Source organism: Helicoverpa zea, chromosome 10, assembly GCF_022581195.2.
Source record: "Helicoverpa zea isolate HzStark_Cry1AcR chromosome 10, ilHelZeax1.1, whole genome shotgun sequence".
In the NCBI taxonomy this organism is placed as follows: domain Eukaryota; kingdom Metazoa; phylum Arthropoda; class Insecta; order Lepidoptera; family Noctuidae; genus Helicoverpa; species Helicoverpa zea.
The window spans coordinates 9808460-9834735 of NC_061461.1; the positions used below are offsets into that span (position 1 = coordinate 9808460).

At 37.3% G+C, this 26276-nt stretch overlaps 2 protein-coding genes across 2 annotated transcripts in view; both read left to right on the forward strand.

Annotated features, from left to right (window-relative positions):
- Window positions 1-26276, forward strand: part of LOC124634155 (Kv channel-interacting protein 4-like) — a 129238-nt gene that overhangs the window by 101110 nt on the left and 1852 nt on the right. The window contains exon 5 of the mRNA XM_047169579.1: window positions 10103-10297. Within this exon, the coding sequence (XP_047025535.1) occupies window positions 10103-10297 (195 nt within the window). The remainder of the gene's footprint in view (window positions 1-10102; window positions 10298-26276) is intronic.
- LOC124633865 (small ubiquitin-related modifier 3) lies at window positions 23608-25624 on the forward strand. Its single transcript, XM_047169236.1, has 3 exons — window positions 23608-23769; window positions 23933-24049; window positions 25046-25624. Exons 1-3 carry the CDS (start codon window positions 23752-23754, stop codon window positions 25184-25186), a joined length of 276 nt encoding a protein of 91 aa, XP_047025192.1. The 5' UTR covers window positions 23608-23751; the 3' UTR covers window positions 25187-25624.

Consider the following 26276-nt stretch of genomic DNA (forward strand, 5'->3'; position numbering starts at 1 on the left):
GGATCAGCTTAGTTAGATGTTAATTGAATTACACATCACTTATGTATGTAGTCCAATTCGCAACAAATCAGCAAGAAAAAAAAATGTAAAAAATCTAGACGACCTCACATTTGAACTTAGACATTTACGGTTAAAAATGTCCATACGAATAAACTGGATAACACAAGCCAACTATAAATCAAGTCCAAAAGAAGTATTAACTCATTCGTTTCACAAAAGCGCGGCAAATCTTTGCAAAACCCTTGAAAAACGGCGCGAAAAGTTTGCACAATGCGACGAGACGTCGAGATCAAACCGGGGACATTATTCACTTAGATATAAGTTTTCGAAACGTATTTATAGACTACAAATTAATCAGAATAATTAATTCGATAGTGTAATTTTCGATTATAGAATTTATTTGCATGTTTGTTGTACTAATTATAAGGATTGAAGGATGAAAATGGCGCCTATGATTTAGAGTTTTTAACGTAAATATTTTCTTGAATATCAGTAAACATACCTACATAAAAAAATGATTCGAGATAAGATTCCAAAGAATTGAGAACCTCCTGCTTTTATCACATTGGTTAATAAATATATGATTCAGCTATGTTTGTGTATCTAGTGTAATCTTATGTTTTCGATACAAAACAGATTGTTATAACAATTAATATTTGCAAATTCCTGAACACAATTCCCCATTTAAGCAGCATAATAGAGAATTACCGTTCCGTAATAGAATTACAATGCATTTAATTCCCAAGGGAACGTTCGCTGTCTAAAGTGACCCATTTCATTTCAGTATTCCCTTCCGATAAACTTAATTCGTAGGGTCGGGCTCGACAGATATTTATGGGCCCTTGAATTGATCTATTTCAGGAGTGTTATCATTTAATCTATGAAATTCTGGTTTTAGTGGTCAGGGTTGCGAAATTAGATTCGTAACTTGCTAAAGCTAGTTTAGTTTAATTTTATTACATTTTACGTTGAAGTGTTTTTGTTTTAGTTAATGCGTTGGTTTTTTGTTAGTGTTAATTGTATTTGGAAAAAGGTCATAATCGTCAATAAATTAAGATTCTATGAAAAATTAAGAAACCCTGAGATTATGCGTACCTATTCTTCTGCCAGATATTGAAACTCCGAAAATAATAAATTGACCTCTCAGCACTAAACACTCAAAAAATCAATAGAGAACAGGCACGAGCTACCCTAAAGTTTCCACAATCGCGCTTACCCGTAATATTTCAAGTCTCCGAAACACTGATAGGCCGAAACTTCGTAGCGATAGCAAACACCTGACTTTTGCCGACTCCATCGTTTGTAACCGCAAATTGTTCTTTCAGAGAAAACGTTGGGGCTGTAGGATTGTTTAAAAGAGTTACTATAGGCCCTGACATATATTATGACCCCAGAAGGAACATGGTTGGGTTTTAAATAATAAGAGTCTACAATCCTTTGCACTCCACCCGCAACAGGACCCTTTTTGTTATCCCTTTTTTTTGTTATATGACCTCTCCCACTGGGTGCAGCGTGAGGGACTGTCAGATTCTTAATATTTAAAACCCACCATGTCACCGTGTCTCTTTCAGTGACAATCCCGCAGCCCTGGCAGCCTCCCAGGCACCCTTGAAAAAAGATCTCAAAATATTTCCAATTAATGAGACGCAATGCGGTAGCTACAGGACACGGTGTTTATTGAACACCCAGTATTCCAAAAATCCGATGTCTGATAAAACAAAAACAGAAGTGGGTATAGATACAGTTTTGCAGTCGATGTGTTATGGACCATGTGATTAATTCGGGCATTATTTATAATGCCCGAGCATTATGAATAATGTCTAGCTTTATCGGGCCAAGTGATTAATAACTATCTTAACTTCATTATTTATCACATTGCACGGGCATTATTATATTGCTACATGATAGTTGGGCAAATTGATAATAAAGCTATATTTTATGCGGTGCGAGGGTGGCAATTGTTCAAATAAATAAATCCTGTTACTAGCTACATATTTTAAATTATATGTTCTATTTTAATGGGAAATTATAAGTCTAGCCACAAAATTATTAATTGGACAATTGTCATCTAATTTACTAACTCGGCCTCGTTTTTCTTGATCTCATTTTTCTTGGCTCCTTTTTTTTATGGTAGAATTTAATTTGGATTCAAAACATTGTATTAAAATCTGAACTTAGTGACAAAAACGAATCGCTGCAAAACCGACTCCACGTAGTCTTGTCTGCCCTACCCCTAGAGTGCAATTCAAAACCGCGTAGGCGCGGAGGGGCGAGGCGGCCTGCGAGCTGAGGCGCAGGTAGTTGAAGCGCTCGCCGCCACGGCTGAGGCTGACCGGCTGAGCCGGCCAGCAAGCCGAAGCTGCGGTGGTGAGCGTGAAAACCATCTGCGACGATAAGCTCGCATGGGACCGCCGGAGCCCCGCAGCGCCGGAGCCGTGACAGAAGCCATGCTTGCTGCATGTTGCATGCTTACTTCCATGCTCTGTCAATTGATATGGGATGTGTTATATTTCAAACGTACTGAGTAAAAAAATTAGAAGCTAAATAAATATATTTTATGATGTCATTTAATAGTATTTCAGAAGTTTACTTTAGTTTAGCATGCTACAAATTTAATTGTGGCTGACTTAGTAATTCAGAAGGCAACATACAGTTTTGGGGGCGAGTAATGATATTAAAAAGAAGCCTGTTTAAATAGCACCCTATTTTAATTATATTTTCTATGTGACTTTTATTTAGAGAAGCTAAATAATAAAAGTTAATTATGCCAAATAATGAGTCCGATCGCTTAAACTTTAGTTTATTTTGTTTTATAATAATAAGTCATTTGTATAAAACAAAGATACGTTGTAAATTTTTGGTTTTAAATTTAATTATATTTTATGTTATATTTTTAATATGACTTTCCTTAACTTTTAAATGCAAAAACTAGTGGATTTTTAAGGCAGAAGTCCTTCATAATTAATCCAAATCATGAGGCTGATTATTTAAGTGGTTTAATATTTAGTTTATTTTAAGTTAAATGTCAATAACAATAAAAAAAATTAAATTAAATATGTTTGTATTACTTTGCCCAAAAGGTCACGGGCAATATGTATAGTGCCCGGTCAATTTGATTATTTGAATAATTCTTATCAAATTGCACTCTCATATTGGGCATTATTCATAATGACCGGGCATTATGTATACTGCCCAATTTATCACTCGGTCCATAACAGATGGAAATTCCTACCTTGCTGCGGAATATTTTTGGCGGAAAAATCGCAGGCTTGCTTTGCCGTGCTGCAAAATATCGTCTGATAACTCCTTTTATTTGGGTTTATTTGTTCTGACATGTCATCAATGTATCTTGTCTATATCAATGTATCTTGTCTATACATATAATAAATCTGTAAAAAAACTGTGTCTGTACATTGAATATATTAAAAAAATAATAATTGGGTGGGGTTTAGAAACAGTAATGGAGCACAAATCCAAAAAAAAAATCTATAAATGTCTGTATGTCTGTTTGTTTGTACACGCTAATCTTCGGAACTACTGAACGGATTTCAATGTTTTTTTCTTTGTTGTATCAGTATTAAGCCTGGTCAACATATAGGCTATAATTTATCTTCGAAACTTGAAGACCTGATGCAGAACTCCAACAGACCAACAAAACTATAAGAGATACAAAAATGGTGCCATGGCAAACATTGTTTCATGTGATGAGCATTTTTAGCTGAGATAATAAATTTAAGATCTGGAACACCTGATGTGGAACCCCAAGAGCCCAGCTTCTCTGTTCCATATACAGGTATGACGTTTTAGCAAAAGTTGTTCAATTTGATAAGCACTTTCTATTGACTTATACAAATTGAAGATCTAAAACACCTGATGTGGAACTCCAGGGGCCCAGCTAGACTATAGCATATAGAGGTATGACGTTTTAGCAAAAGTTGGTTAATCTGATAAGCACTCTCTGTTGACTTATAAAAATTGAAGATGTAAAACACCTGATGTGGAACTCCAGGAGCCCAGCTAGACTATAACATATGAAGATATGAGGTTCTAGTAAAAGTGGTTCAATCTGATAAGCACTCTCTATTGACGTACAAACATCGATGATCTGGAACACCTGATGTGGAACTTCAAGAAGATACAACACGCTTGAATTTTCTTAAGTCACTGCTTTATACGAATTTTACATACCTAGACGTGGCGTCACGAGCCCCCACTCTCCGACTTTGTTGCGTTATATCTCATTATTATTTTGTATGTCTCTCCAGACTTCGGGACTACAGAGTTCCGATTTTTTGGGGGCAAACGTGGGGCCGAAGCCAACACGCTGAAGCCCTTTTGAGACAACTTTAATGAAATGGTGACACAAAACAGACAATTATCCCTTTATACACTATAGAAATGAACCCAAGGACAATCCCCTGTGGACGTCGTTAAAAAAAGACAATCCCCGGTTCTGTGCTAAACTATTGCTAACTATGGAGGAAAACTACTTGGGCTATTGTGATGGGATGTTAGTGGATGACAATGTATTAGATGCATGTAAAAATGGCAGGTGGAGACTCGCCACCTCACTTACTGGGCCCCCGGGAATCAGTCACTGAATAGCAACAAGAGGGCAACAGGGACATGAGCGGCTGAAGGGCGAGGATACCTCGCGGACTTTAAACGCAGATTACGCGCTCCCTGTGGGTCACATACCATGAGGCACCTACCCTCCAAGCAGGGCTACTAACCCTGCTCTAGCGACTCCTCTCTGGACGGCGAAGCCAAGCCAGAGGCGTGGGACCTACCCCCGTCATGGTTCACTTCGACCGGCCGGAGATGGGGGACAGTATACTCTCCCTGGAGAACTCAGTATATATAGCCCCGCGGGGTCGCTACTCCCCGTCATCAGCCTCAGATGTCCTGCGGTGCTTATATCTCATTATTATTGTCGTTATCTCAAGAGCCTTTGTTCCAACTGAGTACCAGTGTTTTACAAGGAGCGACTGCTCAGCTGACCTCCACAACCCAGTTACCCGCTCAACCCAACACCCCTTGGTAAAACTGGTCAGACTTACTGGCTTCTGACTACCCATAACGACTGCCAAGAATGTTCAATGTCAGCCGGAACCTACAGTTTAACTTCCCCTCCAAATAACGGTCATTGGTATCCAAAATATACGTAGAAAGTACATACGAACTTAGAAAAGTTGCTTTGGCAGGTACTTGCCAGACCTGGAATCAAAGACGCACGCTCATACTTGAGAGATCGGTTCTCTACCCACTAAACCACCACGACTTCCACTAAGTCACCACGACTTTGTCATCTATTTAATGTTTTTTTACGTAATAATACGTGCAATATTTTTGCCACACACAACTTAAATGCGACTAATTAGAATCACTACTTTTATCCCTATGGTCACGTCTATTGCGGTTTGGTTTTCAGCGTTTTGTATAATCTGCTGTGCTTTTGCCGTTAAATTACAAAAATTAAATATATGGAACGTTTCTAATGGTTATGCGTATTCCGTTGTTTTCAAGTCAACGGGCCCTTAAAATTCAATATCAGACTATTCAGATCTTTGATTTTGCTGACCCCGTAGTCGCTGGCATAAGGGACAGGATCCGCGTACGAAGTCGCGGGCAGAAGCTAGTCTAAAATAAAAAATCTTCTTGTCTCTTTATCAAAGAACCATAAAGAATTGGCTCTCCCAAAAATGTTCTCATGAAATAAGCCGACAACTCAGCTAGGAAACCCTTTTCAACCCAACTTACAAAAACCTCCATATTTTCTGTCTCGCCGACCGAGAAGGCACAAGCTACATAAAATTTATAGTAAGTCTCATCATTTAGGAAGTGCGTTCTCGCGACTTTGGATGTACGCGAGTCATTTACGAGCATTTTCACGGCATCTGAAGTGTCAAACGCAAGTATTTGATATTCATGATGGCAGTAGGCACGCGACGCACGTAGCCGCGACATAATCCGAGGTCCCCTCCCCTGGGCCGATAATATCGGGGCATATGAAGCCACAGATTGCCGCAGTTCAATTTTGTCGTGTTCCTTACGCGTATTTTTTACGAGTCCTCAGAACTATTCCTTTGAATCATCGAGATATATGGCTCAGTTTGTGTGATTTATGCGGTTGCGTTATGTAGTTGGATGAAGGTATGGTTTCTATGTAAATATTTCGCTTATTTCAAGAAAAAAATTTTTTTCTGTTACAAAATATGCTCCAGGCTTTCAGCGGTAGGCAATGTAAAGGTATCGTTAATGTTCAATTAGGTTGAAACATCGAGCGTGTTTCATTATACTAAAAGCTCATAAGTTGAACTGCACCCACGTATGGTAATGTCTAGAAGTTTCCCTGCACATTGAATGTGAAACAAGGTACATACACTGTTATGTATGAGTCGTACAAGTCTAGACTAAGATTCGTGATTCTATTAGCGATTTTCATAATGGAGTTGAATCCCGTCACTAAAGCTACGTAACTTTTATGGAAATTGTCTTATTTATAAACCCCCCGAAACCAGCTATGCAGTTTGCCCTAAGGTTTGATCGACATTTAGGTCAATACTACCAGCATTGGTAACATTTGGTAGCTTAACGATAGAAATAAAAGAAAGATTGCTGGTATATATCAAAAAGTTTCCATGTAAAACACTTCCCTCGCAACTTAAGGTAACATTTTAATTAAAATGGCTAAATAACAGATTTCAAATTAAACCTGTTTTAGAATTCGGTTACTAATCCGATAGCTTCCAGTGGGATCGCACCTTAAATAGAAAGGGGTGTAATATTAAATTCGTTAGCTGGACTCGTTTTGTTCCCTGGGAAATTGCCTAATTTTAGATTCTGTCCGTCTGTCCATCCTGTTTACTTAATTTAATATTCTAATCACAACATTAATGTTAGTCGTTGTTGGTTTTGGACAGGAGATAAAGAGATTGTTGTTTTTCGGTTACTGTTTGTGGCAGTTATTTTTGTACCTTAAAAAAAACAGATTAAGTTTTAAAAGCAAAGTAAAACTTTCCCATTTTTTCTTCATCATATTTTTAAACGATTTGTAGAATTCACTTCTAAGTTCACGATTTAAATCTTATTGATGTCCTCCTAGCCGATTATCGGCAACGGCGACTGTTCTCATGTAAGGAGATTAGCCAACTACGCAGGACATATTATAGTGCACGAGCATTTGCGCAGACACAGGTGCACTCACTATTCCTTAACTCTCATAGCCCGATGGGACGGTAATCCGACACGACCGGAGAGAGATCAGGCGCAGGACCGACATTTACGTGCTCTCCGATGCACGGGTGTATCAATCACCAGCTTCCAGGCTCCGGGCTGCTTTGTGAAAGTCTTCTAAAACCCACAAAGCGATTTCGGCCCGACTCGGGAATCGAACCCGAGACCTCGTGCTTAGCAGCCGCACTTACAAAATAAATACATTATGTATTACGTACATCCACGAAACCGAGATGCACGAAATCCGGGTTAGGATGATTTAAATATCTGTCAAAACCAAACGGATATCTCAGTATATCTTGTGCGCAATATGGCTGCACGTGACGTCACGAACCGCGTCCCCACCACAGGAGACAGATAGAGAACACTGGATGGATATATTGCAATTATTTACACGTCTAGAATAAAACCTATTTTACATTCTAGGGGCCTGTGAAATAAAATGTAGGTACTTCATTTTTATATGGAGCTGTAGAATTTAAAAATCTTTCCTTTGAATTCTCACTGAGAAAAAAGATAACTACATACTTTTTCATGGAATTACTAAAGCTACACATGATATGCACTTTTCATACGCATTAATGATGCAGGCACATCATTAAAAAGGCTTAAATCACCCACAGTTCACATGTCATGACGCTACAAACCCGCTAGGATCGCAATAAATTGCTCGTTATCAGCCCTAATTGCAAGGGAAATGGAATGCGAATTCCAGATGAATTCGGGGCTCAGCAATTAGTCTTAAGACACACCGATTACTGACAATTTGCCGCTGACGAATTTCATTATACGTGGTGGAAAGTTAGACGCAGATGTTAGGCGAGCGAATTAGTCATGAATCTTGAATCAGTTTGACTTAGATTTTCCTTCTCAATGTTTGAAACTTGAATGAGATTAAATCGCCATTAAGTAATTAAATATCTACTGTTGATATGATTAAGTAATTACGTTCACGCCCACCGAATTTTATTAATTAAACTGGGAAAGCCACAATCACAATTGCCAATTTTATTTCAGAACATTTAATAAACTAGGTATATCTACAAAGTCAAAAGTAGAGTTTGAAACGACTAGTCGGTCTAAACGGTGCTCAGAAAGTAATTGCTCGGACTTCATGCGTCGAGACTAGCACAGACTTAAGCATTAAACGAGGCATAGTCGAGTGCCATTTACGTAAGTACTCTAATTAGTAGGCAACTATATCGTAGGTTAAACTTTATTTTCTACGCGTCTTTGAGACATCTGATTTAAGAAAAAACTGATTTTCTTTCAAGATGACGGTCGATTAATTTTAGAAGAAGCAATGTTGGAGAATATTGCTTCAATCCCTCTTTTGAATAAGAAGCGATCGAATTGTACGTTTTGATTAGTTGCCTTTTATCGGTTTTAATTTTCTGAATTTATGGCACCTGTTTTCAGGGTAGACTTTGGCAATTTTACGAGTGTTGTTTATGTCTGAAAATGTATATTTATGAATTCGATCATTTTTACGGCGCACTTGGCTTGTTTGGTATGTATTTCAGAAGAATGGGTGTCAACAGTAATATAGGTAGTTACGTACTTTCGTAGACTGTAGCGTTCTTAAATGATAGCAAGAGTAGGATATATCAGCAAAGAAAGGCACAAAGAATCATCAAAGGGGAACTAACCACACTTAAACACGAACATTCGAAGCTTGACACCTATAATACGGACAAAACTACAAACAAGCAATCAGGGCTCTCAGAAACAGTGCGCCCAGAATATCTTGCCAATTCGCTAGGGAGCTGTTTGCTAAGCAAAAAGCTATCTGACAAAATCAGAACATTTCAATTTAGTTCCCTAGTTCCACTTGCCAAAATATACAAGAAGTTTGCAGCTTTGTAATACACAATTAGGGTTTTGATTATTATTTCATTCGAGGTCGTTTTCATTTTCTAAAAGCGTACCAAATCAACCCGTTCCAACTGTTCTAAACACCAGAATATTGGGTCCTAGTTATTAGAGTTTAATCAGCATATACAAAAACCTTATTTCTTTTGCCATTACATATCTATCATTACTTACCTTCCTAATATAAACTAGGTAGTACAAAAATATGTATTAAATCGATTGAGTTTTTGACTCATACGACACACTATATGTTGATCCTACATATTTTAATCACCAAGGCTCAAAACGTATATCGTAAAATTTCCTTTCACAGGCAAATTCAATATCTCGGCCTCCTTACAATGACATGCTTACCCGATAAATGATAGATGATAACCGACAAACAAACGAGCTATTGTTCGACCTTCATTGTAAAGCCTCCATTCTGCCGATAGGGCACGAAACCGATGGCAAAGAAAAGCTTTCATCAGATACATCTTTGAGAAAACGAGCGAAGAGCCGTTTGATTTTAAGTGCAGTTGCAGGCTTAAGGTGTTAGTTTGTTGATAGAAGGTGGTTCAGTGTGGTTAATGTTAGAACCTTTCTCGGAAAAATTGATTCTCTTCAGTAATATAAAACATTCGTCCTTGGGTGAAAGCTACATGAACCTTCAACGAAATGTAAAATTCAGTAAAATTAAATATAGAATATTTGATCGGACCTAAAAAGAACGCTTTCAAAACCGTTACGTATTTTTGAATGGCTAACGGCTACAACCCAAAATGTGATTTTAGAAACATGTAGGTACACATGACCTTCCTACAACCTACCATAAAGAACATAAGGATGCCCATTTGATCACTCGTTTTCTGAAAGTCCACCAACGCAACTTACCTTTTGGAAGTCAAGCAAAACTTCCTCACTTTAATCATGGTGGGAACTATTGAAACCCACCATAGACCCAGTATGTTGGATCCATCACAATCTAACCGGCACATTTCCATTACATTTCCAGATTCGGAACTCGAGGAGCTGGGTGAACAACTGCCGCGGTACCGGCCGGACTCGATAGCGGCACTGCGGCGCGCCACACGCTTCACGGAGCCCGAGCTCAAGCGCCTGTACCGGGGCTTCAAGGCTGAATGCCCCACAGGAGTCGTCAAGGAGGAAACTTTCAAACTTATTTATTCGCAGTTCTTTCCGCAAGGAGGTAAGTATGTAGTAATAGCAAACGTCAAGGTTAGAAACTCTTTCCAAATTCAAATATCGCTCTCGAGATTTTCCGACGAAAAGGTAAGTCAAAGGAGGTAAGACCCAATCGCTGAAATATATCCAAGAATTTTCTGCAAATCAAATCGAGAAGCTGAAATGTATTTCGCCGTTGTATATGAAAAAATCAATCACGAGTTTCGAGAAATTCTTTCAAATTATAAAGTGATTGGAGTTTTTCTGAGAAAAGGTAGGTAAAAAGCAAAAATCGGTCTTTCATCGACAATAAAAAATCGGGCTGAAGTGAAACCAAATCAATAGAAGTTCGAAGGTATTTCAAACAATGAGGCAAACAATGTTTTTGTTCCTACATGGTTTCTGTTTGTGTTCAAATACATAGTATTTGCAATTACATTAGAGAACTGGTTGGCAAAGCGAGAAACAACGTGACCAATAAAGTTTCATATCGTGAAATCTACAAAAGGGCTTCCGACGGAACAGCCCTCCTCAAAGTTTTAGAGGCCACTTTCAAGTTTCTTGTATTTGAAATTGTTCGCGAGGTAAAGTCTTAATACTTGCCAATCGATGAGCATAAATTGTAAGTTCTTGCAGAAATATCGATTGTTCTCAGTATCTACTTGGGTATACGACGATTGTTACGAAGTTTACATTAATTATTACCAGCATTATTATGAGCAATTACGTGAGTCACTGAATCTTAGAATTTAAAATAACAACATATAAAACTATAAAAAGATTTCAAAAAAGCTATTTATTATCAAGTTTGTTCAACAAGCCAAAGTTCGAACACCCTCCCAATAAAGATTTCCACAGCAAAAACAGCAAAGGAAGCAAGACAAACACCGTCTTATATCTTTAGAAAGAAAAAGGTAACCACGTACAATAAACAAAAGAAAAAGTGTTTCGTTTTATTTACCCCCATCCTTTCCTTACGGCAGCTCCCAATACTCTATCTATCTTTGGTTTTGCTTGGGTACTAGAGATAGAATTTTGACATTAGCCCCATACAAGAAAAGTCAGATTCCTATCCACAGAAATAGATAGATAGATTATGGGAACGGCCGATAGAAGACAGAAGACAACGAACTGGGAAGATGTGCGGATCATAGAACCATCGACGTACCTACGGAAGGACGGGAGGTAAGTGTATTTGTATACGTTTTTATCTATGAAGAGAATAGTTTTTATATTGGAAGTAGGGCTTTACATGTCACCCGTTTCGATACTGTTATAGGACAGGCTATAATTTTTTTTATTATGACATTTAAAATTTGGTTAGAATCATGACCATACTTTACACAAAAATACAGCGAGCATTGCATACCTCACAAGCTCTTTATCACACCAAAAAACTACCCAAGCAGAAACGTCAAAGTTCACGTGAAGAATGCTAATAAAGTATACCGTCCGTACTAAAGGAATAAAATGGGGACATGAAAAACGCATCACATAATCATATAACCCCATCATGTTGAGTGGTCTGGATACTGCTTTACATTCGCGCAAATTGTCCACGCGGCCGTAAGTTCCCCTACTTAGGTACGCTGATGTACGAAAATAGATTTTGGGATCACAGACGTAAAGTCCATATTGCAATGGTTGTTTAGGCCTACACAAAAGGGGTGTAGTAGGATATTATTTTCGGACGCATGAAAATTGGTTAAAGGTTTTGTTTAAATATTTTTGTGAACTATTCATAGTACGTATGTATGAGTTCATATTTTATTTGCAGTTATATGATTCAATACAACATGATTCAAATAAAAATATGGGTAGCTATATTTCCTTTCACAACAATATTTCGAGCAATATTCTGTAATTGCACTCTCAACTGCACGAATGCTTCGCTACGGAAAATGGGCTCGGAATAAATACCGATCCAAGCTCAGTTTTAAATAATAACGATACAGCAATATTGTTCAAAACTGAAAGCTCATACATTTGCTAAATGTTTCGACTATAGTTCATCATGAATTAAAAATATACTTTTGTATTTGAAAAGAGTGTCTTTCTATAGAGTATTTTCTTAAAGAGCGTCCATGGAGTAATTTCTAGTGTTCATGAGTGTGCTCTCCTCCATGAGACCAACTTTTTGGACGTTTCATAAGAGCCTACAAAGGCCTGTTCGAAATAAAACTACCTATTTGACTTCGACACTTACGTAGAAGGTATTCATCATGTAATGACACTGAATACTTCTAAATCTATAATTACAATTATTGAGTATGAGAAGGTTCCAGTCTTGGCAGTCGGCCCGAATAGGCATGAGATGAAACAGACAGATGAACTGCTAATCCATTCTTGCAATCTCCGATAACAGACAATGCGACGTCTAACGGACCGTTAGGAAACAATTCTAACCAAAGTTAACTGATCTAGAGTTCAACAACTGACTTTGAGAATTTAAACAACTGGAGACAAGTCATTCCTTCTGCCAAATAAGTATGAACGATCAATGCTCATATAGGGGCACCGAAAGTTTTGCAAAGTTGACAGCTATCTGTTTTCAAGGAAAAAACCATAACCGATGTTAAACTTCACAAAAAAATCGATACAGTGGACTCGTACTTATGTAACTTTGTAGTATGCGTACGTCGAAAATACATTAGTGACCTATCAGTATTTGTAACGTTTCCCTGAGTAAATTCTGTGTCACAAATCTCTCAGCGAAAAAATCATGACGGTTCCAAGCCAACTGCCGTACAATCGAGTGCAAATTGTCTTTGAATAAAATCGAATAGTAATGAAGGAGGTTCAGAGGTCGTTAACAAAGCCACGGAAAAAGTCAATCGGCATACCACGTAAGCGTTTATTGGCTTACAAATGGAATGGATAATTGCATTGCATACTTTTGCATTGCTAACCAAGACTGCCAGCAAATTACGCTGAGAATTTAAATCTTTAACGGTCAAACTTAATTCTTAGATTGTTTAAGTACTTAAGTTTTAGTAACTAATTTCATGTGTGTCCTGGCTGATGTCATAAAAACAGCCAAAAACAGTGTAAAGTTCAGTCTTTAAACCACACCGTTATTGGGTCTCTTAAAAACAATTCTAACCCAAGTAAAATGTTTTTACCTAAATAAAATCGGCAAATCGTACAGTACATATCTCAATTTTAAGCACCAATACGTGTTTTAAAAATGCATATAATTACATCGTAATGTTAAAAGCAAAAGTGCCGTTGGAAGCAAGCAGCCGGAGCGAGCAACGAGCAAACTGTGAGTGCTTTCAGTGCTGTTAACAAGTGCGCTCGCTGCACCCCAATGGCGGGGCGCGAGGAACAACAATCACCTTTTGTATGTGCAAGCAGAATGGGGAAACAATTTGCGTCATTCTACCTCTTTTTACTTACCTTTTTTATAGAGCTTAATAATGTTTGTAGCGGGATTTAGTTTGGGGTGCGGGTTGCAGATGTTGAGCGTTTTAGCAAAATTGTATGGAGTTTCATTGTCATGATCAGAAAAATAGGAATAAACATAAATAACTGAAAGTACCCAATGCTTAAAATTATGTTTAACGAAAAGTAAAGATAATCGGCCAGTTTCTTCATCAAAAGTAAAAGTTAAAGTAATGTCTAAAGTAAAAGTAACGGTCAAATTCGTTTTTCAAGGCTAAAGTGACAGCAAAACTAATAGAAAAATTGAATTTGACCGTTACTTTTACTTTAGACATGACTTTGACTTTTACTTTGGCTTTAACTTTTGATGAAGAAACTGGCTGAATGAAATTCAAAACAAGAAGTTATATTTTGTAATAACATCATAAGAACCATACCTACATTATTCCTACAACTGATTTAAAGATTAATTTTCTACCCAAAAACCAAATCACATCTAACCAATTTTTTTCCTCCTAAATTCCTTTCTTCCCGCAATAACTATCGGAGAGAAGTAATAATCAAGATTTCAATCCGACCCCCATTTAATGGTCACGTCAAATTGTAATCGAACGTAATCCTTAGTTGAAAAACGAGTAAAGTTCTATTGGGAAAATTTTGTTTTATCCTTTCCAAATACTTAAATGGTTGGGGTTTTTCGGTAGCCAGGCAATTTGATTGAACAGATATTTAAATTATACTCCCACAAAAAACTTCAATTGAGAATCTGTGTGCTAAATATGCAGATATTTTTTATTTACCCGGCGACAAACTATCTACCACCGATACTTACAAACACACAATTACATTAAAATCGAATGCCACTCCTGTCTTCACAAAACCATACCGGTTACCATACTCACAACAAAAGGAAATTAACGTGCAAATCAATAAGTTATTAGAAGATAATATCATAGAAAAATGTAACAGCTGTTGGTCGAGCCCTTTGCTGTTAGTACCCAAAAAGATGGATAGTAGTGGTCAAAAGAAATTTAGATTAGTTATTGATTACCGGAAGTTAAATAATTTGATCGAAGATGATAAGTACCCTTTACCGAATATGACTGAAATATTAGATGCATTATCGGGTAGTATTTATTTCACACACTTGGATTTATATAATGGATTTTATAACGTTGAACTAGAAAAAGATAGCAGAAAATATACTGCATTTTGCTCTGGACAGTACCAAATGGTGCGAATGCCTATGGGCTTGAAGACAAGCCCAGGCTCTTTCTCGCGCATGATGAACATGGCTTTAGCAGGGCTTACTTATGAAAAATGCTTTATATACCTAGATGATTTAATTATATTTGGGAAAAGCCTGGAAATGCATAATAAAAACTTACAGGATATCTTTGAACGATTGCGTAAAGTTAACCTTAAATTAAACCCGGGAAAATGTGACTTTTTGAAAAAACAAATTCTTTATTTGGGCCATGTGGTTTCTGGTGATGGAATTTTACCAGATCCTTCAAAAATTGATATAGTTAAAAAATATCCCTCGCCGAAAAATCTTGACGAACTGAAAAGATTTATTGCATTTGTAAATTACTATAGAAAATTTGTACCAAACTTCGCAAAATTAGCCATTCCTCTAAATCACCTGTGTAAGAAAAATGTTCCCTACATCTGGGATAGCTCATGTCAGAAAGCTTTTGACACCCTGAGGGACAGTGTTATTTCACCCCCAGTTTTGCAGTATCCAGACTTTTCAGAGCAAAATCAGTTTATTTTACAAACAGATGCTTCAAACTATGCCTTAGGAGCAGTTCTATGTAATAGTGACCTTAAACCAATAGCCTTTGCTAGCAGAAATTTGAATAAGGCGGAGAAAAATTATCCAGTAATTGAAAAAGAGTTATTGGCAATTGTATGGGCTATAAAACACTTTCGCCCATATTTATATGGTAGGCCATTTAGAATCCAGACGGATCATAGGCCGTTGGTCTATTTATTTTCTATGAAAGACCCTTCGAGCAGGTTAATGAAGTTTAGGCTTCTATTAGAAGAATATAATTTTGATGTAGAGTATATTAAAGGTACGGATAATTCAGCTGCGGATGCGTTGTCTCGCATCAATATAAACATAAAAGACTTAAAAGAAATGAATGACAACATATTGAGTATTATGACAAGGGCGCAAAAACGGAAACAAACGCTGCCTACGCATTCCTCGGCTGATAACGTCTCCAATTACGATTGGTCTGTTCAGCCAAAAGTTGTGGAAACGCATATCACACCAAAGGATTCAACGGAATTAGTGTTCATTGAAAGGGAAAAGTTAGATAACATGCGAAGGTTAAAGAATATTAATTATGAAACCCCTATATTTTGCTATATTGCTGATAAAAAGACAATTTATATTAAATATAAGAATTCTCCATCACGGATTACGCCAGCCGAATTTGTGAGAGAATTAGATATGTTTTGTAAACACATAAGTATTAATGAACTATATTTTATTGTTACTAAAACAAACGATGTTTTTGTACGGAAATTATTACAAGAGATAAAACATTATGCTAGTACAACTATACCGCGGTTATACATATTAAAAAACGTAACTAGAATAGATAATAAAGATGACCAAAAGGTTATATTGAACGACTTTCATCTCTTGCCCACAAGTGGTCACGCGGGCATGAGACGCATGTTGAATAATATAAAGAAATATTATTTTTGGCCTTGTCTGGAAAGGGATGTTGCACAATTTGTGCAGCGTTGCGATAAGTGTCAGAGAAATAAACATTCTTTACCAATAAAGGAACCCATGGTTATAACATCAACAGCAAATTACGCATTTGAAAAAATCTATTTAGATATCGTCGGGCCGTTAGATCGAGATGACAACAATTACTCCTACATATTGACGCTTCAGTGCGAGCTTTCTAAATTCGTTGAAGCCTATCCACTGACTTCCAAGACCACAGTTGAAGTAGCTGAATGTTTCGTTAATAATTTCATTCTGCGGTATGGGATCCCAAGGGCCATTGCGACTGATAGAGGAACGGAATTTATGTCCCACACCATGAACGAGGTATGTAAACTCTTACACATTAATAAAATAAACTCAACGGCATATCACCATCAATCTCTAGGCGCCCTAGAGAACTCTCACAAACATCTAGTTTCATATCTTCGTATACAATGTGATAATCATCCTGAAATGTGGAGCAAATGGTTACCATATTGGTGTTTTTCATTTAATACATCGGTTCACAGTGAAACCAAGTTCACACCATATGAATTGGTGTTTGGGAAGAAATGTACTCTCCCAAGTAATTTAACTACTAATGTCGAACCATTATATAACTACGATGATTATCCAATGCAACTGAAATATCGTTTACAATTGGCACAAAGAGAGGCTAGAGACAATTTGCTTAAGGGTAAATTACATAGGAAACAAAAATACGATAAAAATAAGCGACCTGTAACGTATAACCCTAATGATTTAGTTTTAGTTAAAAATGAAGTAGGTGGTAAATTAGATAGCTTATATTCTGGGCCATATGTGGTTGTCAGAGATATAACACCAAATGTTGAAATTATAAAGAACAACAAAATCGATGTTATTCATAAAAATCGCACTAAGTTGTATTATTGTAAGTGAACCTAGTAGTATACTATTATAACCATATTTTGTAATTAAGGAATGTACCTACTTATATTTAGTATTGTAATCAATGTATTCGCATTATATCAAAACGTATTATTTACTTTTCTAAGGGGGGAGGTGTGAGGTCCCCACTGTACTATGTACTTATATGTAATCATAATCCTATATAATCGAATGTCTTACTATTAATAAACCAGTGTATTCTCAGCATTCGTACTGTTTTATTCCTAACACTCGACCCGTACCGTACATGGCAGTACAGCTGTCAACTGTCAACACGCGCGAAAGTGCTGTTGGAGATTTAAGTGACTCTTAGTGTAAAACTGTCCAAATCTATGTGAAGTAGTGATAAATACATTCTGTAGTCAGTGTTTTCTATGTGACATTGTTAGTGACACAAAGTGATCAGTGATTAAAGCAGAAAACTGTGTCCAAAATCCTTGAGTGACAATCACCTCTTAAAAATTTTCTAAAACCACCCTCATAAAATTTTATAATTATTGTCTTCACTATGACAATATGTCATCTGACATTTGTTAGTGTTGTAATATAAATAATATTTGAAATTCCACCATGAGCTCCGAAAATGGTAGAAATTTAGTGGGACCGGGGAACCACTCCCCAAATCAAAAAAAATCTCCACCTATGCCTCAGGTGTGTGCGACCGCTTCCAACAACAACAAAAAGGCCTTGACTCAACAAGTGTTTCACCCTTCTCTCTTCAACAAACAGAGAGCGAATTCAACAACAACAGTTCCCAGTATGCTTAATTCGAGCACAACATCGAATCAGACTGTAAAAGAAGGTCTGGATACACCGTCTCACACAGAAAAGCAACCTCCTGCTTGGCAGCGTGTGCTCTCATCAAAAAAGCGTAAGGTCTCCGAACTATCTCCTCCCAGTGCAAGTACCTCTGCAAACAGATTTGCTAATCTACCCGTTGACATAACGGAAGATGAGGATATTCAGCCTTTTCCAACTAATAGACCTCCGCCAATCATACTCTACGGGATTGAGGACGTTAATGAACTTACAAAACTGATAGAACCAATCGTAAGCCCTGCAGAGTTTAAATTCAAGGTTGTCAACAAAAATCTTCTTCGTGTTATGGTTAATTCAACAGAGAGCTACAAGCAAGTTATTAACATAATAAGAGACAATGGACTTATTGGGCATACATTTACACCGAAAGATAAGAAGTGTTACCGCTTTGTAATTAAAGATCTGCATCACACCACCCCACACCAAGCGATAAAAGAAGTAGTTGAATCCTCGAACAACAAAGTAGTTGGCGAGATAATCAATGCTCGCTATGGCCCTGACAAAATACCTACATCCACTTTCTTTGTAAACGTTGAACAAAGCATCCACAACCGAAATATCCAAAACATACAGTACATTTTTAACCAAAAAGTTAAAATAGAACATCCCCGCAAATCCAAAACCATTGTTCAGTGTCAGAGGTGCCAACAATATGGGCACTCTAAGAACAACTGCATGAGGCCACATAGGTGCGTTAAATGTGCTGAATCTCACAGGACTTCGGAATGCCCTAAGACTGACCGCAATACTCCTGCAAAATGTGCTCTTTGTCATGGCGCTCACCCGGCGAACTACAAGGGCTGCGAAGTTTATAAGGAGATACTCGCTAGAAGATCAAGCAAACAATCGGAGCATATTGCCAGAAGGAATCCGCAGGCAGCTATCGGCCATAACAAGCAGTCTCCGACGGATCCATCTAATAATACATTAGATCTTATCAAAGCACAACGAACAAACACAGACCCTAACCGTAAACCAATGAGTTACGCTGACATATTGAAAGCTAAAACACCTGAACAAGAAGCTGATACTTCAACAAGTAATAGAATCGAACAAATGCTTTTAAAACAATCTTCAATGTTTGAACTTCTCCTCCAACAGATGAGTACCCTTATTAGTCTCATGACAACACTACTGTCAAAGTCAACAAAATGACATCATTAAAGATTGCTACCTGGAACCTAGATGGACTAGCTCCAAATAAATATGAGGTTGAAGTACTTCTCCACACCCACAACATAGACATCCTACTTGTATCAGAAACCCACCTTACCGCGAAAACATGCATCAAGATACAAAACTATAATATATATGCCACTAACCACCCAGATGGTACTGGACATGCCGGAGCAGCCATCATAGTACGATCATGTATTCAACACCAAGAGCATCCACAGTTCAGAAAAGAGCACATACAAGCAGCTACTATAGGTATAGCAGATCGTAATGGCACTTTTAATGTGTCTGCCATATATTGCCCGCCTAAACATAAAATCATAAAAGAGCAGTATGATGAACTGTTTGATCATCTAGGTACACGGTTTATAGCTGGAGGAGACTGGAATGCCAAAAACATCCACTGGGCGTCTAGACTCACGAATACCAGAGGAAGAGAGCTTAAGAAAAGTTTGGATGAAAATAACCTCACAACAATTTCGACGGCAGAGCCCACGAACTGGCCAAGTGATCCAAACAAACTACCTGACGTTATTGACTTCTTCGTAGTAAAAGGATTGTCTCGACTCTTTCATCAGATCGAAACATGCCTCGATGCCTCATCCAATCATGTCCCGGTTATTCTGACTATTGGCACAACTGCTCTAAATATTGGAAGGACCCTAAAATTATACAACAGGCGCACTGACTGGAATGCTTTTCGAGAGTTGCTTACCGAGCGGCTTGATCTTAATATATCCCTAAAAACCGAGGATGATATTGAAAATGCAGTAAAAAATCTTACCGCCGGAATTCAGGAGTGTTGTTGGAAGTGTACGCCAGAGATAGCTGAAAGACCACCTCAAAGTAAAGTGTACTCGGAAACCATACGAGCCAAAATTCTGGAGAAACGAAGACTAAGACGAGTGTGGCACACAAGTAGACATCCGGATGACAAAAGAGCGTTCAATAGAGCAATCCACGAACTTAAACATCTCATATGTGAAGCTAACGACATGGCGATGCAAACATATCTGGAAGGCCTATCAGCTACTAAAGTAACCAATTACTCGTTGTGGAAAGCATCCAAAAATCTGAAACGACCACTCTACCACAAGCCACCACTTCGAAAAAGTGATCTCAGCTGGGCCAAATCCAGTCTAAGTAAGGCGGAAACTTTTGCGAGTCACCTCAGTCAGGTTTTCCAACCAAATAAAGCAAATCCGAACACAGATGAGACAGATATCGACGTTGTCTTAAATCAGGACCTTCAACTCGATCTACCTCTAAATTCAATATCTCCTAGAGAGATCTACAGATATATTAAGTTGATGGATAACAACAAAGCCCCAGGATTTGATCTAGTCGACAAAAAAGTTTTGGAAGAACTGCCTCGCAAAGGAATAGTTTATATTACCATTCTAGCCAACGCAATGCTAAGAGTAGGTTATTTCCCTAAACTCTGGAAAGTATCTCAAATTATAATGATACATAAACCCGGCAAACCTGTCCACGAAGTAACATCGTACCGGCCAATCAGCTTACTGCCGGTTATGTCTAAGCTGTTTGAAAAGTGCTTGCTACACAGACTCACCACTACCCTTGCAGAAAAATCAGTCATACCTGACCATCAGTTTGGATTTCGGAAGGAACATGCCACTATAGAACAAGTGCATAGAGTATGCAAAACAGTGAGGAAGTCGTTTGAAAAGGGAGAATACTGCTCAGCAGCTTTTCTTGATATCCAACAGGCTTTTGATAGGGTGTGGCACAAGGGATTATTTTATAAAATAAAGAACATATTACCTCACACATTTTACGCCATTCTAAAGTCGTACCTATCTGATAGACTCTTCCAGGTACGAGAGAACGATTGTACCTCAAAGTTTTACAATATATCTGCAGGAGTGCCACAGGGGTCAGTGCTGGGACCAGTTCTGTACACTCTCTACACATCGGATTTACCACAGGGCTCTGGGGTTACAATTGCAACATTCGCCGATGACACAGCCTTACTCACTTCGAGCAAGTGTCCCATCCAAGCTTCGCAGATACTCCAAAGGGAACTAAATGTGATGGAGAAATGGCTAGGAAAATGGAGAATTGCTGCAAGTGTGTCTAAATCAGTGCATGTCACATTCTCTCTGCGCAAGGAAAATTGTGCTCCAGTGACTTTAAATGGAATGCAACTACCACACCACACAACAGTTAAATACCTGGGGATGCATCTAGACCGCAAACTCACATGGCATAAACACATCCAGACAAAAAGAGAGGAGATAAAATCCAAATACAGGGACCTACATTGGTTACTAGGCAGGAACTCTAAACTGGCTGTAGATAACAAGCTCTTGATCTATAAATCAATTCTCAAGCCCATATGGACATATGGGATACAACTATGGGGAGCCGCCAGCGACTCCAATAAGATGATCATACAAAGGGTGCAAAACTACATCTTAAAACAAATATCAAATGCACCCTGGTTTAGCAGAATGTCAGATGTTCACGAAGTACTGGGCATACCGATGGTGAAAGAGGAAGTGAATCTTCATGCTGCCAGTTACAAAATTAGACTTCAGAAGCACCCAAACCAACTTGCGGGGCAGCTTACAATACCTGAGACCATTCGTCGGCTAAAAAAGCGGCGAGATATCTTCGACATTTAGTTTACTAAATAAAAGAAAGGTCCTGGTCTACTGAGAGTAGTGACCTACCCGCCACTTAAACTTCACCTTATCTGCTTATAGTCAGAAGACTGATCGCATGATTGCAAAAGGAAAAAAAAAAAAAAAAAAAAAAAAAAAAAATTATACTCCCACGATCTGTATTTACATAACCGTTCGGGCCCTTGACTTATCTAAGTTTAACGCAGGTCCGAGTTATCATAGTCAGCCTACTACAAATTGGACTGTCAGCAACTCTTACTTAAAGCGAACTTAAACATTTATCGGTCTGTCTGTCTACGTAAGCCATAACTTACTTTTTTGTACCTAATTGTATCCCCGTATATATTTTTATCAAAAAAATCCTTACATGCGCGCATTTTTAATCCTCGTCCCTCAGCCTCGTTCATTAAAACCAAAATCAGCCTACTCACGTATTTACCGAATTATTTTGTATAAAATGCGCACATAAAAAATGACACCAAGTGTTTACCCAAACATTTTTATTTAAATGAAGCTACGTAGTGTTCTAAAAAAAACAGGGGCTGACAATTTATTCCCAACTGGCTACGGGCTTTTATCAATGCGGACCTACACCCACAGATCTGCAATTTCATGATACATAGGAAGCGTTTCGTAAAACGTTTTGGAAACAACGTACATAAAACACACGTGGTGACAATAAAAACTGGACTTCAGGCAGTAGGTAATGTTTACCACGTAACGTGCGTATAAAAGCTAGAATATAATGGATTTTTTTTAAGTCAAGTAATAACCGACTCAGATTTAAATATCACGGCACGGCCTACGCGAAACAGATACACAAAAAATATTTTCCTGGCTACGTGAATACTTTCAAAATTGAGATATCATTACTACTGACACACAAACATCGGTGAATAAAAGCTTGTAAAATATTATGTTTATGTAAAAATAAGTAAGGCTAGGTACTTTCTTTTCTCCTATGTATCAGTCTTCAAAAATATATTAAAAAATTGGATAAAATCCGTAAAAGTAGGTAGTTTTATTTAAATGTCTAATATTCGCGTGTCAGAAATCAAAAATAGGATATAGGATGTATTTCCATGTAAAAATTCTAAGTTATTACTAAATTCTCTGAAATTCGTAAAAGAAATTAAAAAGAAGGAACATAAGAAACATACATATGATGTGAAACGGAACGCTTGGTCGACACCGCACAGCACTAGAAATTTCCGTTTGACGTCATCTATCGATACTGTACAACACTAGCGACGGATGTAGCTCTGTGCAGTTGGCAATACCATCGAAGTCAATTGATTTTCTATTTATATCCAGGCTTCTAGAATGTTCTATACCTAATTTTATTTATTTTATTTTATAAAGATAATAATAGCACTATTTTTACAAAGCCATTCATTAAATAAATATGTCGATTTTATTACGTTACTTCCATTGACTGACGATGATTAAAATTAACAAAAGAGTTTATTTGTATAAATTACGTAATTTTTGTGTTTTTAGTATTTCATGATCATAACAATATACTTGTATTGGTAGCAAATTGGTAGTTAAATTATTTTTCTAAAAAAAAAATCGTTCGTTAGTGCGCAGAAGCGCGCCATTTCGCCGTTACGACTGCGCATGTGTTGGCAAACCTGCGTTGCTTCCTCCAAGCCACGACCGGACGCCATTACCACGCCATCGGACTACGAATCTGTCAGTAGTACGCTTTTCGTTTGATAATCTTTGGATTTTCTTCGGAGCTGTTTCTTTCGTGTTGATAGTATCTTAAAATATATAAATACCAAAATGTCTGACGAGAAAAAGGTTCGTATCTTACTATAATATCAGTGTAGTTACGGAAAGTAAAAAACAGTGCTTCACCGACATGGCGTTATTAGTAAAATGTGGTTACCTGGATTAAAAGTGTGAAGTGCTTTACCGTTGTGTTTACGGGCTATTCTAAAACGTTGTTACATTTGTTTTTCAGGGAGAAAGCGAACATATCAACTTGAAAGTATTAGGCCAAGATAATGCTATCGTGCAGTTCAAAATCAAAAAACACACACCTCTCAGGAAATTAATGAATGCCTATTGCGATCGAGCGGTAAGTTCATCTTATTTACTATGCTTGTGCTAAATATTATTATCACATAGGCAAAATCGGGTCGGTAAATGTGGTATTAGTACTTATTGAACAATGAAGAGTCTAAGCGTCACCACCGCTACAGACCGCTATTTAATGTCGTTTAAAATAAGAATGCCTTAATTCTCAATGTAATTGATACACCAGAATAGGCTCAGTATCTATTTAGTCGGAAAACAAAAGAAGTTTAAACAGCAACCGCTTATATCCCTTTGAGAGTCATAATATGGATCTCTTGGATAATAGTTTACCATACCGTAACAAGGCATAGTCCTGAGTAATCACAATATACCATAAGCTTTCTAGAATACTCAAATGTTATTCCTGGCTTTGGTAAACATGATTTTGGGAAGATCGTTGACCTTGCATTAAGGGCAGGTTCTAACTTGCATATTTGGTTATGAGAGTAAATCAGCCTTTAAGAATGAGACATCCAATACCACAAGCATTAGTCATAGATCAAATGGCATTTTATCTGAATTTATGTGGCAAGAATATCTATCAAAAGTTTTTTGAAAGGTTAAAAGTCAGTTACGTCTCTATTGAACATATTTGTTGAAATTTTTAGTTAGCTTGTTGCATTTCTGTGTTGCCCAGCAATCCTTTGTTTATATTAAATGTGTCACCAATTACTTTGTAATCATATTTATCTGCTGATGCAATATGTTCATGAGCTTGTGTGAATGGTCCCTATTTATCAGTTATAATAAGCCGTCTTTGAAAAAATAGCACATGTTAAATCCCGAAACAACAAAGATTCAGGACAAACGTCATGTGTTCATCAATTGAAATGTTTTTAACTGAAGTTATCAATAATAAAAGCATCTTGATAACGAATTCATGTAAAAAGATGAGTAGATAATTAACCTTTGGACCTTTATAGTGGAATAAGAATTTCTCAATATTGTGCAACAAATAATTTGTTCCGAGAGATTATCTATGACTATATCTTTACAGGGTCTATCAATGCAAGTAGTTCGGTTCAGATTCGACGGACAGCCCATCAATGAGAATGACACGCCAACATCACTGGAGATGGAAGAAGGTGACACAATAGAGGTTTATCAGCAGCAGACGGGTGGCTCGCCTCTAGTGTAATCTTAACTTAAGGAACTGTCCATTTCCCATGGGAAGAACGCTATGGTGAACCCATCTCAACTTTAACATTAAGTTAACTTTAAACATTCAAGTATAAAATGTAAATTTTGAGATACACAATTGCATAGCCAGGCTTTGTAAACCCTAGCATTGTGTATCTTAAAACAGTAGTACTGTATACTCTATTTAATTAAGGAGAAAATTTGAGGTGAACCAAATGTTCTAGGTAACTTCAATAATTATTCCATTGTGATAATTTTTTTAGTTGACACTTTTTCAGATCAGCTCCTAATTTTTTAAGTGTGGCCAAAAAAATGACACTTGCAAGCTGTATGTGGTACATAAATAATTTATTGGACATAGGTCCAATCCAGTTGTCAGTCTGTAACCACTGTAATATTAATAATTAATATCTGAAATAAATTAAATTTAAAGCCATCCAGTCTTTTCTTGAATCCATTTAGCTTACCCAATGTGTTTATCTTATTATGTGTAACTTTAGGATCTTCTATGTATCTTAAATGTGTATACTTTTCATATTTTTTAATGTTCTATGTACAGTCAACTTCAGGTCAGTGGTAACAGTTTTATAGGAAAATCGTACTTATTACTATTAAGGTGCATGACAGTTACCACTGATGTGCAGTCTACCGTACCTTATACATAATTGGCAGTTGCAACATTCTGAATACAGACATGTAATAGGTAACTGAACATATTGTAAAGCAGTTAATATCTAATAGATTCTTATCATAATGGGATTGTGAAAGTATATGATTACATCATAATTATACATACAAGGGGTTTGATTCAATCAGTATAAAATTATATGGCAACTAGCCTTATTGTTGTCTCCCATGATGCCCTAACTCCAATCTACCTAAGTAGCAGTCTTCGTAAAAAAAAGTAAGTAATTTCTATACCTTTGGCGCACGGCTGAACTCTCCCGACCAGGGAGGGACGTCCTGACTGGCATAACGAGTAAATCAATTATCTACTTTGTATAGGTAAGAATAATTTCTCTTTTGAACTTATCTTCATTCGCCTTGCACGAACAGGATTCGCAGAAAATTATTGTTATAAAATGAGT